The sequence below is a fragment of the Protomyctophum parallelum genome (assembly GCF_964188405.1).
Source record: "Protomyctophum parallelum genome assembly, chromosome: 4".
Classification (NCBI taxonomy): Eukaryota; Metazoa; Chordata; class Actinopteri; order Myctophiformes; family Myctophidae; genus Protomyctophum; species Protomyctophum parallelum.
In genome coordinates, this window is record NC_139700.1 from 12607046 (window position 1) to 12623578 (window position 16533).

Genomic DNA, 16533 nt, shown 5'->3' on the forward strand with positions numbered 1-16533 from the left:
GAATCCAGGTCTGGTCAGTCGCAGTCTGTTGCGGGCGTGTGCATGAAACAAGCACGCGCGCGACCATTTCACAGGGACCGCGCTCACACAAATACGCTTGTGTCGTCGCCCCTCGACTTCGCTGCCCGTTTGAAAGTACCTTTAGTCTTTCTCAACAAAATGACCGCTGCAGGGACGTCTCCTACCTTCCTCATGGCCTCCAGCTCGTTCTGCTTGGTCTCGTTGGCCGTCTGCAGCTCCCTCATCCTGAGCTCCAGCTCCTCCTGCTCAGCCTGCAGCTTCAGGCGCTGCTCGCGTCGCTTGTGTCGCGCCTCGCGGTGTGGCGCCGGCCTGCCCAGCCTCACTAGGCTCACGGACGTCTGTATGGCTGGAGGAGAGCACATCGTAGTGGTACATGCTTTAGATCCGACATACTAAAGGAACTGGTTACTTGCTCACTCCTCATGCATTGAAGGAAGCATGAGCTCATGGCTCTCCCCAGGCTGGCAGAGGGAGAGTAACACCCGGGATTAGTTTACAAAATCGTGGGATAAAGATTTTAAGAATAGAAAAGAAGGTGTTGCTCATCAGCACTTTAAGTTTTCTAGGAGTACCGGTAGCTCAAACTATAGAGAGGCATGCAGTTTTCCACTTGTGGAAAGAATACCTATGGAGCCCTGTGTAACAACAGAAATGCAAACACATACCGGTATTTCTTGCCATACAGTTATGCTCTTGACAGTTTAGGAATGTATTCAGTGCTTGGGTTTAATGTACCTCACCTCAACTCAAAAATAACCTGCAAGCAGGAGGAACTGAATTAGTCAGATCAGCAGATGAAACAGCTATGTGTCACCTTATTGGGACCCACAACAGTGATGATTCATATACAAGCACCAAAAGGAATAACTAATCCTTGGGATTATTTTGAGAGTAAGAATAAGCGTGCCTGTGGATGGTTGAGTGATTCATACTATAGAGGCTCTTGACTCACACGTAAACTGGCCTTGGATGGATGGAATCCTACCAGCGGTTTCCTTGTGTGCCTCGCCCTCACTGTTTCCCACATAGCTTCCTAATCCATCTGCCCAAATAAGGACAATAATACAAAAGGGGAGCGGACTATACCTGAAACACTGATGAAAGCACAAAGAGATTTACCCTGTATCCACTCTTGTTTCCTCTTCTTGTCCGAGACGCTGAGCTCAAAGCTTTTGTCCGAACACTTGATGAAGAACATGCATTTCTTTCCGTCTTTATCTGGTAATGACTGCGAGAGAAGAAACAAGTTGTATCAGTTGCGAAAAGCAGCAGAATTGACTGAACTGTTTATGAAAATATATGACCAGAGACAGATATGGGAGATGGAGGCATTTAGTTAGGAATTTGGCTTGTGTTTCTGTTGTTCACATAGATTAAAGCCAAATGAAATCTCACAACTGAAAATGTTTCTAAAGGTCCTTGCAGACCGGACGCGTTTTTTGGAAAACCGGCGCAGCAGTGTGCAGGGACCTTTACAGTGTGAAAAGAGCCCCGCCACCCAGCTACACTAGTGCCAAAACCATTGGTTTTCAACCTTTTCATATCAAGGCCCGTTATTTATTGAGCGCTTTAATATTTTGTTGTCGTTGGATACGATTTTCTCCACAATTCCATGGTGTATTGATGTTGTTATCATTAGGAGAGATAACAGACAAACGTCTAATTGTAGACATCTTGTAAATGAAATATCTGAGACTATGGGATTTTATGGAACATATTGCTAGTGTGACACTTCAAATTCTCCAATTGTAAAATAATAACCGAAAATAGGCTATAGCCGATCTACAAGCTCTCAATCAAGTTTGATTGAGAGCTTGAATCAAGCCCTCAATGCATCGAGAGCTTGTAGATTGGCTATTTTCGCTGTGCAACATGCCTTCCACAGTAGAAGACATGCATGGCTTCTATGGAACCCAAATGACTGAAATCAGCCGTGGCGACTGAGAACTTGAATCCATGTGTTCAAATGTAGGCTAAGTAACAGACAGCGATGTCATCTGCTCCAACCTAAGGTATACGGTCTCGACTCTCCTTACCACGACGCCACAGTTCCCGTCCAACAGGATGTCTCCTTTCTTGTCGGCCAGGTCCTCGCTGCCGTAGTAGGAGATGAACGAGGTCTTCAGAACAAACCAGCGCTCCGTCCAGTTCTTCCTCTTATGCCCTTTCTTCATCACGTAGCCCTGCAGTGCAGACAGACATGGAAACATCAGTTAGCATCACTGTCCGTCCCTTTGATGTGGTTCATTAATTTACCGCCCGCCATTCACGCCTTTTCACCTGCTTCAACACGTCCAGTATGAGCTCCTGGTACACCTCGTTGATGCCCATGGAGAGCGTCTGTCTGTCGATGCCCTTGCTGAACTTTCCCGAGCCCAACAGGCTGAGCAGTTCCCAGACGGTCAGACACTGCTGCTTGGTGTCCAGCTCCAGCATGTAGTTCTCAAAGCGCTCCTCCACCCAGCTTCCACCCATCGCCTCCGTCAGCTTACGCAAGAAGTATTCAATCTGTGTGTGTGAGGTTATTATGAGATGGAGACAAAACACAATGACAGGGAAAAGTCAGCATAAGTAGTCCAGGGGCCGAGCCAGACACTCATATGTGTCTGAGCAAATCGGCAAATCGGGCTCTATTTTTGTCCATGTAAACCCGTTATCCCTAAACTTCTTTGCCTTGTTTTACTATTTTGAAAAACATTTTTGAATAGTTAAAATAGCCAATCTACAAGCTCACAACATGTTGATGTAGATCGGCTGGTTGAACTATTCAAAAATGTGTTTGGGGTGTATGGGGTGATGAAACTGAACGAGCAAATGGAATCGCGCACAATGGCTGGCACAACTTACGTCAAATAACTTCTTTGACTAGACATATATAAACACAATGGACACAAGGAAGTGATAGGCACTCACACACCTCTAGGCACAAATACCGGTGTCGGCATAATAGATAGCGGGTGACGCTGGACCAGATCTACAAGCTCATCGCGCGGCACTCGGTTTTCAGATGGGGGGTCCACGGCCAAATACAGATCATTCTGGGGGTCCTTGACATGAAATAGTTTGAGAACCACTGATATAGAATGATTGTAAGAAAACTGTCATGACTTCCAATAAAGTTACAAAATAAATGAGCCTCCATCGACTGCCTCCAATGTCTGTTATGCCCAACAATAAATCCTGCAACGGTATAGTAATAGAACAGGAAGTCTCCAACTTCCTTTTTCTGCTCTTGAGCAACACATTGGGAGTTCCCATTTGAAGCACTGGAGCCAGTTAATGCATCAATAGAGTTGTTATATAATATAATGTTATATTTTAGGCACTGAGCGGATGTGCTTATCTTAGAGTACTTACAGTACATCAAGTACAACCATAGAATAATATGTCAGTTACAAATACGACAAGAGCACAAAGCTCTTTATGGTGCCTCACCCCATGCGGTTACACACATTCTTATAGTGGATGACTGTACGTACTGTCCTTTGCTGTTGTAGAAGTTCCTATTGCTATCCTTATTCTCCTATGCATCTCTTTGTAATTTTCCTATAATAAGTTGCTATCCTAGCCATAGCCGGGATCCACCGCCTTTTTCGACCGGCACCCGCCCCTCTTACACAGACTGGGGCATTCTAAATACATATGTACGCATGCCGTGATTATTGGTACGTGACCCTCCGAGCTGACGTGGAAATGAGCAGACTGTATGACCAAATTCACGGCCAAGTTCAAATGATGAATTCCACACGTAACATGGGTCGTAAATGTACGTACCATCAAATTGCTTCCTGAATCTGGCCCATACTGTTTATACTGAGCCTTGTGTCCTGTGTATCCCCCTAGGCCTAGACCCTATGTCCTTAGATTTATACTGAAGGAGGTATAAAGTTCAGTCACATGAGAGAGACTCGGAGTAGAGTCGCTACTTCTTCTTCTTTAGCCAGCTTAGATGGTTCGGGCATCTGGTTAGGATGCGTCTCGGGCGTCTCCCTAGGGAGCTCCTCAAGGCACGTCCCACTGGGAGGAGACCCCGGGCAGACCAAGGCGCAGTTGGAGGAAACACATCGACTCACTGGCCTTGGAACGCCTCGGGATCCTCCAGGAGGAAATCACTAATGTTGCCATGGAGAGGGAAGTCTGGAGCTCTCTGGTGGAGCTGTTGCCCCCGTGACCCGACTACGGATAAGCGGTTGAAGATGGATGGATGGATGAGGTATGGATCTGAGGTCTGACAAAAAACAATTTTTTTTCCAGACCTCCAGTTCTAGGCAACACAGAATGGGGTGACTTTTTATTATTATTTCCACAACAGGTATATTAATGACAGTAAAATGTTGAAAATGAGTGGTATCCTGTAGTCACTATTCGTTGATTCACTGGGATACCAAAAAACATTAAAAAAAAAGGTTTCTCGCTGTTCTCGGGTTGAATATTGCGATATATGCGATTAAAATGCGATTAATCTAGATTAATTAATCGCAAAGCCTCTGATTAATTAGATTAATTATTTTAATCGAGTCCCAGCTCTAATAATTTTATCTGAGGATCTAAACAGCAGCAGGTATCGTTTCTGGCTCCGAAATATCGCGATATTTGGCTGCCAGACAGGAAATTGCGATACTTGGTGCGTTTAGAATGGTTTATGCCATAAACCATTCTAATCTAAACGCACCAAGTATTGTGAGACGTTTCCTGTCCGTTTTCCGTTTTCCCAAATATCTAGCTCTATTTTTATAGAGATTAAATTACACAGTGTACACATTGAATATCAACACAGCAGACAATAATGTGTTACATGTCTTCTGTTATTTTCCAGAAGTGATTACTTTACAAAAGGTCTCATAAATAATAATTCATAAATAATGTTTGTTCATGAGCTGGTCACTGAGCTCTCATTGACTCCAATGCATTCTGCCAAACTTCCGGGTAGTTTGGCTCCCATGAAAGTGTCCATGAAAGTGTCATGGCCCAGTCACGTGACCACTTCACTTCCTTCTCAGAGCTTCCTTGGACGAATCCAAGGACTGTCTAAAGAGGACGGGACGCGGAGACTGTAAGGGCGCCGCCATGTTGCTCACATGGTGCTCCATGGAAGGAAAGAAACATGCGCAATGGGCTTTATGCAGCCATCACTTCCTCGTTCAGCTTCCTTGGTCTCAACTGCGCATGTTTCTTTCCTTCCATGGAGCACCATGTGAGCAACATGGCGGCGCCCTTACGGTCTTCGCTTCTTGTCCTCTTTAGACAGTCCTTGGACGAATCCAGGAACGGGTCTCATGGTCGCAGCTTACGTATTTCCTGTAGGCGGACTCGACGTAGCTGCAGGGTCTAAACCCTCACCAGGCGCATCTCTTCCATTACAGTGAACGGCAGAGTGACTGATGTTAGTCTGCCTCAAACTTTCCTCTTTTACCTGCTTTTTACTAACACATCTTAGCATTCAAAGATGCCCAGAACATCGAGATGAACCTGTGTAGTTTATGGCTGCTCCAACTCCATACTAAGCATTTAAGTATGAGGTATAAGCAGGGTTGGGAAGTAACGGATTACATGTAATCCGTTACTGTAATCAGAGTAAAAAAAAAACGTAACTGTAACGTCTTAGAGTACATTTTAAAATGTGTAATCTGGATTACAGTAACGGGGGTGTTGTAACGGGGGTTACATGAGGATTACATTCTCCCCTTCCCCTCATTAATTTTACAAACAAGTTATAAATTATTATAACACCAAACGGAATGGATTGGAGTTGAGCGCAGCGCGCACCTCTCTGACTCTGTGTAAAATCCTCACAGTGGAGGCTGCTGCTGGTCAGGGCGGTGTTGCCAATTTGCGAGAGAAATAAGCAACCAGGTCTATGAAAACAAGCCCAAAAGAAGCGACTATAAAAGGCCACACGAGCACTTCAAAGCTAAACTAACATCACTCACTCTACCGTTCACTGTAGTGGAAGAGATGCGCCTGGTGAGGGTTTAAACCCTGCAGCTACGTCGAGTCCGCCTACAGGAAATACGTAAGCTGCGACCATGAGACCCGTTCCTGGATTCGTCTATAGGAGGAGGGCTGTGTTACTGAGATAACATTTTGTCCAGGAAGTAAGTGAGCCCAGTGACCATGACGTCAGAGACATGGGCTCACTGCTAAAATCTAAAATATCTAAAACCACATATTACACACATAAAAACCCCCAGGAAAGTGTTCTACATCTTCTAAACGTCATTAACATATATTCTTTTTGCAAAAAGGGTGAAGTTTCCCTTTAAGTGAAATGCTGTCAGATGTTCCTGTGCATCTATAGAGCAAAAAACTCACCTCCTCAGCGACAATGGTGAGCGGGTACTTGTCCTCAGACAGGAAGTTGAAGATGCACCAGATCTTGAAGCCGTCATCGTCAGAAATGATCAGCTTGCTGCGGTCCAGATTCTTCCTGGCACACAGCGTCCAGCACATCCTGTTAAAGTCCGGCCGGTCAAAGTTGTCCTTCGCCTGTGGTGGGGTGCGCGCACACACACACACACACACACACACACACACACACACACACACACACACACACAAGGATCACTTTACCATAAGGGGCATTACAGTACAAATGCCACGTGGAGCAGGACTTTATCAAAGTGAATTACAGTCCATTTAACCCATTTAGACCTGAGGACACATCTGTGTCACCTTGTGGCTTTTAAGCACTTTAAATAGCTGATAGACCTGATTTAGATAGATGATTTAGACATGTTGTAGAAGCTGGTCTCAGGTCTAAATGACTTCAAGTATGGGTGGAGCCACCCATACTTGAAGTATAAGTATACCGGTAATTGACCTGACGAAGTCTGGAAGAGTTTGTTATACTACATATAAACGCTGTCAACTGGGCAAGACCAATGGACAAATTACATAGTTTCTAATAAAAGGTCCCATTTTGTAAAACAAACTATACATTATTAACAAATATAACACACCAGGAGCATTATTCGTGTTACGGCGGACCTTTAAGTCAAAGAAAGAAGAAATCAACAGACTTGTCTGTTTTGTCCTTAAATATGCAAGACACTATCTGAGTCTATGTATAGTATGAATGGTGCTATAAAAACAAAAAACACCCGTGTAAACTGAGTTTAATCTCTCTCTCTCTCTCTCTCTCTCTCTCTCTCAGGGAACAAATATTAGAACTACAACAACAATGACAAAGCAAACCAATTCCCAACACTATACTGACAGAATAGTTGTAGAAAAACAAGACTTGATACAAGTGTACATGATTGAGATGAACATTTTCCACTGTGTTCCTGAGGAGCACAGATTCCAGTGCAGAGAAAGAAAGGAAAGCTCTTCACAACAACGTACAATGAGTGCTGTGGAGGACGAGGGAGGGGGGGTGCTTTCCTTTGCCTGGTCAACAAGCATCACCATGGAGATTCCTGGCAAGCCGACTGTGCATGCTTGTGGATTAAGCAGCACATCTCATGCCTGTGGCACCAATCACAACGTATCCCCAAATAATGTGTCTAAAGCCACTTTCACATATGAACAGTGGAAAATGTACGGGAAATCGGGTCGGACATTGTCCGGTGCTGGTTGTTCACACATATACTGTATAGCATTAGCATGCAATATGCATGTGAGCCAAATCGGGACATTACCCGGTTTTATAAGTCAAGGGTCCAGTCCTGGCAGCTTCTTGGAGTCTCTCCTGTACACCTGTGTGCATGGCGGGAATGAGCTAACATGTCCTTAGGAAGGCTCTCAAAATCCCTCTGTGTATACAGTGAATACATTGGTGAATCTTAACAGTCCTTCCACAAACTAAATCAGTGATCTACTCTGACTATGAAAGACAAGGAAGAGAACCAAAATGTACACACTTTAGACTGAGTCAAAACCATGACTAGGAGAATTTCATGACGACAATAAAAACAAAATTGATGAATTCGGAAACTACAAAACATTAGAAATACTCTAACATGTACTTGACATGTTTCATGCTGAACATGTCAAAGTTTGAATTGAGTGAAAGTGTGTAGGACTATAGTTGTAGGCACCTACACTAGTTAGGTGCCAAAGTTCTCCTTCAGGAGAACTATACTGGTCTTGGTGCAGTTTCACCAAGCCCATAAATAGCTTGCCATGTGATAAAACTATGATAAAGGGAAGTTCTAAATGATCACAGATGTTACATTTGCATTTTAAGGCGTTTGCCTGATGCTTTTCCCCAGACACTCTGTGTCACTCTGTGTCTCTGCTCAACACAGTTGGACAATATTGTTTATATTATGTCCTACGCTCTGTTTGAGCACCTGCTGCGTGCCAGTATGTATTTGTTGATCCACATTAATGTTCCAACAGTAGATGCAATTCACAACCATGAGAAAGAACCACTATCGTGTTTATATTCTCTAATAATATCACACTGACTCGCTCTGGTGTTGAGATAAAAATTGCTACGTGATTGAGACAGTGTCTGATCCCTGCAGGCTGGATCAGCTGCGTAACCATTTCAAGACGTGTGGTTTTGAATGAGTCAGCGACAGCAGGGGCTCAACCAGTCCAGACTATCATCAACAATACTACCGCAGCTGTAGTATAAACACTGATATAGTAGTTTGTTGTTACAGTAGGGTGAATTATTGACGAGCAGCTACTTTTTAATCACAGTTGAATCATGCGTGCCTTTCACATTTATTTCTCTCTCTCTCTCTCTCTCTACGTCACCTCAGATTCTCTCTCAAGGTCAGCTTAGAATGCCACTGCATGCTTCTCTTAGTCAGCTCAAAGTGTCCCTCATCCTTACTTCTCCCCCTCAATTCAATTCAATTCAATTCAAAGGGAGCTTTATTGGCATGAGAAAACATACGTTAACATTGCCAAAGCAAAACTGGAACAAAACAATCAAGATAGAACAATGTATGTACAAATACATATTGAATATAAATAGGAATAAAATAAAGGTGTAAACAGAGCTGTGTTACATTGACACTTAATAATACTATCTTGTGAAACTATACAAAGATTGTGCATTTTTTGTCAGAGATAGTTTACATCCATATAGGAGACGTTAGCTTTATACTTTTGAAAGCTGACAGCACTATTTCAGTGTTTTTGCATTCACTTACACACAGTATAAAAACATTTGCGACAAGTAGCAGAAATGTATTCAAATGTAAATGAATTAAAGTTAGTTGCTCCGTTTATATAACAGTATTTCTATGTACCGAGGTCATTTGCTGTAAACAGTGTAGGGAATAAACAGCGTAAACACAAAGATTTGTATTCCTTAAGGTGGATTTGATATCCTTCTCCTGAGTCCTGTCACAGCAGCTCACACATCTTGCTGCTGTGTTTTCACATTGTTGTACTTCACCCAACAGATATGGGAGTTTTTTTTTTGTCATTAGTCATGTTTTCAAACTCTCCATGGGAAGTTTAATATGTCTCTCTCTGCTCAGAGTGGCCCGTTTACCCTCCCCCACCCTTCCGTCAATGTCACTCGCCCATTCCCAATGCCCACCTCAACAATGAGGGCCTTGTGGGATTTGCTGCGACAGTGCTTGGAGCTGCATCTCTCTCTCTCTCTCTCTCTCTCTCTCTCTCCCTCCTCTCTCTCTCTCTCTTTGCTCCAGCAGCACGTTGATTAGAATTCACTGAATAGACACAACCCTGTCTAACACTAACACTAACACTACAACAGGCCGGGCTGTGGACTTAAGAGAGTTAGAGATAAACAACAACTTCAGGAATCACAGGTCGCCCAGGAATTGCAGGTTTTGTTGGAATGTTGGTGAAAAATGCTAGTTGATGATGCTAGTTGAGAGAAGTGGGGTCGATTTGGCAGATGACTAAAACAGGAACGTAACCCGATATGGTTTAGGTAATGCCAAATGTAAATATGTGTATGTGTAACTACGTTTTTTCTTCTTTCTAATTATTTGATCGGCCCAAAACATTGTGTTTATAGTCATGATTTGTCATGACGAGAGTTTTCTTTGTCAGAGGCTTTAAAGGCCTTTAAATAAATACTTTCTGAAACGTCTATGGGAAAAATGAATGGGGAATTCTCTTCTGGGCCGCTCGTCGGGGGCGGGACTGCGACGCTCTAATTGTTGTCAGTTCAGCATGCTTGCGGTGGGCTAATGAGAGGTCAGTTCAGTTGGCTTGATGGAATGCTCCAGCTAACCACATAGGCTCCAAAATGATTCCATGGTCTCTAGTCTCTCCACGGTATATAATATATATGCCATTCATGGATCACTTATTTATCGCTATGCTATGTTGGGCCAGACCACACGGCCATCAACGTAATACTTGAACATCAAACAGCCATGCAAACGACTAACACAAAGCAGGGACGTGCAGAGGATGTCAGGGAAGCAGAGGGGACAGACTTCCCTAAAAGGGCACTTTTGGCAAAACATTGCTGTAAATTAACCGCTCTACAAGCTCACAAGATGATCGCGAGTTGAGAGCTTGTAGATCAGCTATTTTTGGGGCGTGACCGCACACTCTTTAGCTACTGAAGACGCATGACATGGATTTTGACACAGACGACAAATACGTTCAACGCAAAATGATGTGTGCAACTGTGCACTTTGGAAAAAGACAATTCTCCTGAATGCTCCCTTCAGGTATGGCATGGGATGGCCGGGGGGCATTTGCATCTCTTTCACCATAGTAAATGCTACATTCATGGACAGTGGAGAGGGCAGTAAAAGGGTAGAGGCTGAAGCCCCCTTTGATATCTATGTGTGTGCACGTGCCTGACTAACACACAGCCCCAAAAATAACGTACAGAAAGGTGAAACCTGACTAGTGAAAGCTCATGAAATGTAGCAGACCTAGTCATACTGAGGACCTAGTCCTGATTGGCTGCCACACACGCTGCTGTCATGTATTGGTTACTCAGGTCACATGACCAGGAAAGAGGTAACAGGAAGCAGGTAACATGAATCTTTAGAGACACCCAATGGTATGTAACGTAATGTTATGATTGAGACCGGTCGGTTGAGAGGAGCGTTCGTTACTCAATAAATAAACCATCGCTTCTTTCACCTGACAAATATCACTATGTGAACATTTATTGTTTTTTAAGATTTGTTTTTTGCTTTTCTGCCTTTATCGATAGTATCAAGTGAAGATGGACAGGAAAGAGGGATAGAGAGAAGGGGAGAGACATGCAGCAAAGGTCGTCATGAACGGGACTCGAACACGCAATGCACTTTCAGGCCGAAGTCTATATGTGGCATGTGCCTGGACCACTTGGCCAGTGGGCACTCAGTGGGTGGGTTGTAACCCAAACGTAGGTAGGTCACCAGCTGGTTCAAAGAACTACAGTTGAGGCCCGGACGGTTAGCTCAACCGTCTGGGCACCTAGGCTGCCAAGCCAGACAGACGGCATGCCGCAGGGTCAACTCCCGAGCCCGATGGCCTTTGCCACGTGTCACTCCCTATCTCTCTCCCCCTTCCCTATCCCAATTACTGTATCCTATCAATAAAGGCAAAAAAATATCATTAAAAGAAATAAAGAACTACAGTTGAGAACCACAGATTTATTCTGTCCAATCATAATCCTCAATAGAGACCTTTCTCTGTTAATGACAATTGGAGTCGATGACATGGCCATTAGCCTAACATCAAACTGAGATGACGGCTCAGGATCTATTACATCTCCCAGAGGAACTAGTGTTTGGATAAATACTCAGTAGTTGTCTAAGTTGAGTTGAAGAGACTGTCAAGTGGAATAAGTCACTGATGGTCACTCAGACTTCCCAGCCACAACCGCTCTAAACAGCACATAAGAGCACAGTCACACACACACACACACACACACACACACACACACACACACCCTCACACACACAAACAGGGTGGAGTTTCCTAGACTGAGTTGTTGAATGCCCTGACTGTCACCCCTTTGTCCCTACACCGTACAGCGGGCAGTTTGCCGTCATCCTTTGCCCATATAATACGGTTTCTCAAAGCGAAACCTCTTGAATAAAATGATGTCACTCGTGGCGATGAGAGCCCTCGAGGACGCAAAGTACTTTCGTGCCACACACATGCTAGTACCACTGCGTCAGAGGGAAGAATTAAGTAACGCACTTGCTGTGGAATACTATCGTATATTCAAAGTTGTGCTTAAAGGACAACTTTAGTTTTTTTCAACCAAGGTTCATGTTTTAGGATGTTATTAGAGAAACTAAAAGGTAAGAGTTAATTTTCTTTCATTTGCTACTTTCTTTCGTTTTAGGGATTTTAGCAGTTTCTGACAGGGGGGCGGGGGCATTCGAGCATGGGGCTAAATATGTATTTTTTTACAAAATATTATGGCGATTTATTATTTTATTATTTACTATAGTCCTAATAAACCCCAAGAAATTACATCTGGCCACAAAATATCACAGGATCTATTGAATATGAAAACTGACATATTGAGCCTATACACACAGTATAAGCCTTCCCCCAGTAGACTACCTTCACATTCAGTAGATCCTGTGATCTTCTGTGGCCAGGTGTAATTTCCTGGGGTTTATTAGGACTATAGTAAATAATAAAAAAATAAATCACCAAAGATTTGGTAAAAAAAATACATATTTAGCCCCATGCTCGAATGCCCCCGCCCCCCCTGTCAAAAAGAGCTAAAATCCCTAAAACGAAAGAAAGCAGCAAATGAAAGAAAATTAACACTCATCTTTTACTTTCTCTAATGACAACCTAAAACATGAACCTTGGTTGAAAAAAACTAAAGTTGTCCTTTAAGCAGAAACCTGTTTTAACCCTGTTTTAGACCTGAGGACGCACTTCAATTCCCATTGACAATGAATGGAGAATTTACATCATATGTAGACGAGCAAATCAGTTTTTATGTTAAATTCCCATTGACAATGAATGGAGAATTTACGTCATATGTAGGCATGCAAATTGGCTATTTCGGTCCTGCACAAAATTTTATTCCCATTAACAATGAAGCAATAGATGATAAGAGTACCCCTCACATCACACGGGTGTGATTTTTAAAATCAACACACAGATGTAAAGGGTGTTCAATAGCATTGATTAATTAAAAAAAATCACACCTGTATGAAATGAGAGGTGCTGTTGTAATTTAATTTATATATACATCATCATGCATCATCCCATAATGGCCAATCAGAATGCCTGTTGCCTGTGATTGGTTAATTCTGGCCAATCAGAATGCCTATTGCCTGTGATTGGTTAGCTGATTTGCTCGTTTACATATAACGTATATAACGTATTTCCCTTCAATGTCAATGGCGTTAATGTTTTGATGTTTTATTTATGTCATATTCTGACGTCATTTCTACGTTCATTGTCAATGGCAAATCTTGAGAGGTGTGGGGACAAGATTTAGTGGACATTTGACCTGAATTCCCCTTTCATTGTCAATGGCAAATCTTGAGACGTGTGGGGACAAAAGCTGTTTATAGAAGGGGCGCTAAAAAAACAAAAAAAGTGGTTTCTTCCACTGCGTAGTGTCTGGCAATGCCACACAAACACACACACACACACACACACACACACACACACACACACACACAAAGATATATAAGAAATAAGAAAATGAACAGGTCTTTACAATCATCAGTGAGCTCAGCTGTCTTGTGTGGTTGTCATGATGGGAGAGGGTGACCGGTCTAGCTGGCACCAACTCCTCAATCGATGCCCTATAGTACTGATGCTGAATGGGAGGCAGTCAGTATGGGCCTATACTGACTCCCTCCTATTCAGCATCAGTGTCTGGAGCTCTGCAACGCTGTCACGCCACTGTGTCTACACTGTCTAAAATCTATGTAGGCTCATCTATAAATGCACCAAAGTCTCTGTACGTGTGTGTGTGTGTGTGTGTACGGCTGTAATCCACGTAACTCAAACTGTTTGTCCCACCGACTTCAAATTCAACACGTGTGTTCCACGCCCCCACAGGGAGTGCTGAGCCCGGTCGGACTAGGGCCCCTGCCCAGGCTCCCTATATGCAGCTGGCCTGTTCTGACATCACAACACTCCATATTCGGGCATGCCTGACACATTAGTGTCTTCATGTCGACACCCACTAATCATTTTGCTCGGGGATATTTCAACAGGGACACTGCTACAGGAAGGAGGACTCAAACATTTTTGGGCTGTCGTTTTCATTTTGTACAGCCAATTACGTACGGTATGGTTACGTTTAATCCAACATTCAAAAACACAATACTCCTCTATCCATGATATACTCTTCATGATATCTCGCTCACCTGCCGGGCCAAAAAGAAACCCTGTAATGGGAAGAAGAATACCCCATTAGCATTACGTGTGGCGGCCGTTTAGCTGACCTTGTCCAGGATGAACTTGTTGAGGTAGGGCATGTAGCCTTGGTTGGACACAGGACCCTCGTCGTCGTCCTTAAAATGTTCCTCCAGTGCCACAGGGTCGTGTGGAATCTTCATCACCGTACACAGGTTGTGGGACAGCACCTGTAATGAGAAGCGGAAGCAGTGATGTAAAATAGGCTTTCAATAATGTGATGGGTCCCGGGTCTTTTAGATGGGTCCCACAGGGACATTTTATGAGTCCTACTTCAACGACATTTGAGTACAGTACGAGTACAGTATTGAATCCCAGGACCCCCGGAGGGTGACATGATTGCGTCCTTTCTCAATTTAGTGAGTCTAAGGATGCAGGGCTTGCAGGCATCACTGCAAAGCGGTAATGATATTACTAACTCATGAAGCACTTTAAAGTTACATGATGTGGTGGATCATGTCATGACTACATTGACAGAAAAGGAGGAACAATCTTAAGTTACCATCTAAACAAAAGAGCTAGAATTGTTTGTGTAAATATTTCTTAAGAGTAGGTGTCTTTTTCAAATGGTGAGTACATGTTTCTTCTTCCTAGAATAGAGACAGAAACTAGAAAAAGTGCCCTTCTGGGCACAGGTCTCCACCAGGTTATCCACAGATCCGTGCAGTTAGAGGTAAAAACACTTTTCGGCCAGTTATAGCGCCACCTTGAGTTCACCTTGAGTTCATGTGGCATTTCGTCCTGGGCCTGGTGGGAATGTGGGTGCACAATTTCACGGAATTCACGCGATGTGTTCATGATTTGCAGCATTTTGTTTGAAACTGAGCACTCCTGTGAACTTTGGAAGCCAATCTTAACCAATCAGGATGGAGTCTGAGAAATCTGAAAGACCCGTTTCGTTGAATGGCTCTAGAGAGACTGTGTACCAATTTGCGTGATGTTTGGACAAAATCTGTAGGTGTACTGTGCAAAAACTTTTTTTGCACAAAGCGGCCTCCTGGTGGCGCTATAACAGGCCGTTCTGGAAAGTTTGGGGCAGAGGTTCATCGTTGGCATCCAGGGAGTGTGTGTGCAAAATGTGGCATCGACCGGGTTAACGGTGGCCGAGATTAGCAGCTCACGGACACACGGACGGACACACGGACGGACACACGGACGGAGTGCAAAACATACTCTCCCCACATGCCTTCGGCCTGGTGGAGACAATGAGACATCATTGGGTCTGTACTCTGTAGTCTAGGTTTTTTCAGACGGTATATATACACCATAATACCACCGTGTGCGGCATGCAATGGATGATTAGCAGACACACCACTGGGGGTGTAGGAGGGTGACATGATGCAAGACAGGCCTTGAGCTACATTAAGACCCAGTATGTCACAATTTATTCCAGGCAAGCCAAATGACGTTATGATGACATGACATTCAGAACTATGCCAGATCACAGCCCATATGGGGATGGTCTTTACGTCATTTCCAGGACGTCTTCACCAGTTGAAATAATATAGCTTATTCAGGGCCAGATCTGAACTAGTTGGCCTCGATCGGACTCTCTCTGATTCATTCATGGGCAGAATTTACGTATGTTGGTTGAAATCAGGTGATATTCTGGCCTGGGACAGATTTGACAAGTCTTTCGGGTTTGACAAGTCTTTTGGGTTTGTTACTGTAGGTGGGTGTGCAACTTGGCAGGATAGAATACTGGCTGGTTGAGCCACACAAAAGCATCATCACTTTGTACTTCATGAAATGAAAATACCACATGAGCTCTAATGCCTGACAGTGTCCCTGGGTCGGTGTCACTCCCCTACTCTCTCTCTGCATGTTCCCTGTCTCTCTCCACTATACACATGAAATAAATGCACAAAAATAATAACTTAAAGCATTTGTGTCCACACTGTCCAGAAATAGTGTGGTCATTTATGCCCATGTCTTTTCAACCACATGCACCCATGCTGGCCTCCTTCGATAAAGCCACCACTTTTCATCCTATGCCAAGTTCTGCCAACCTCTCTCAGCTTTAATATTTCCCACTATGTGGTCTCCGTCTCAGCCTTCCTACTGTCTGTCTCCCTCTCAGCTTTCCTACTGTCTGTCTCTCCTTCACTGTCTCCCTCTCAGCCTTCCTACTGTCTGTCTCAATCTCAGCTTTCCTACTGTCTGTCTCTCCTTCACTGTCTCCCTCTCAGCCTTCCTACTGTCTGTCTCCCTCTCAGC

At 43.8% G+C, this 16533-nt stretch overlaps 1 protein-coding gene across 1 annotated transcript in view; it reads right to left on the reverse strand.

Moving 5' to 3' along the window:
* The window catches only part of swap70b (switching B cell complex subunit SWAP70b), a 35470-nt gene that overhangs the window by 17367 nt on the left and 1570 nt on the right, over window positions 1–16533 (reverse strand). Inside the window, exons 2-7 of the mRNA XM_083763726.1 lie at window positions 14346–14486; window positions 6334–6507; window positions 2302–2529; window positions 2058–2204; window positions 1141–1249; window positions 186–367 (exon numbers count right to left, since the gene is read on the reverse strand). Coding sequence (XP_083619852.1) covers window positions 186–367; window positions 1141–1249; window positions 2058–2204; window positions 2302–2529; window positions 6334–6507; window positions 14346–14486 — 981 coding nt within the window. The remainder of the gene's footprint in view (window positions 1–185; window positions 368–1140; window positions 1250–2057; window positions 2205–2301; window positions 2530–6333; window positions 6508–14345; window positions 14487–16533) is intronic.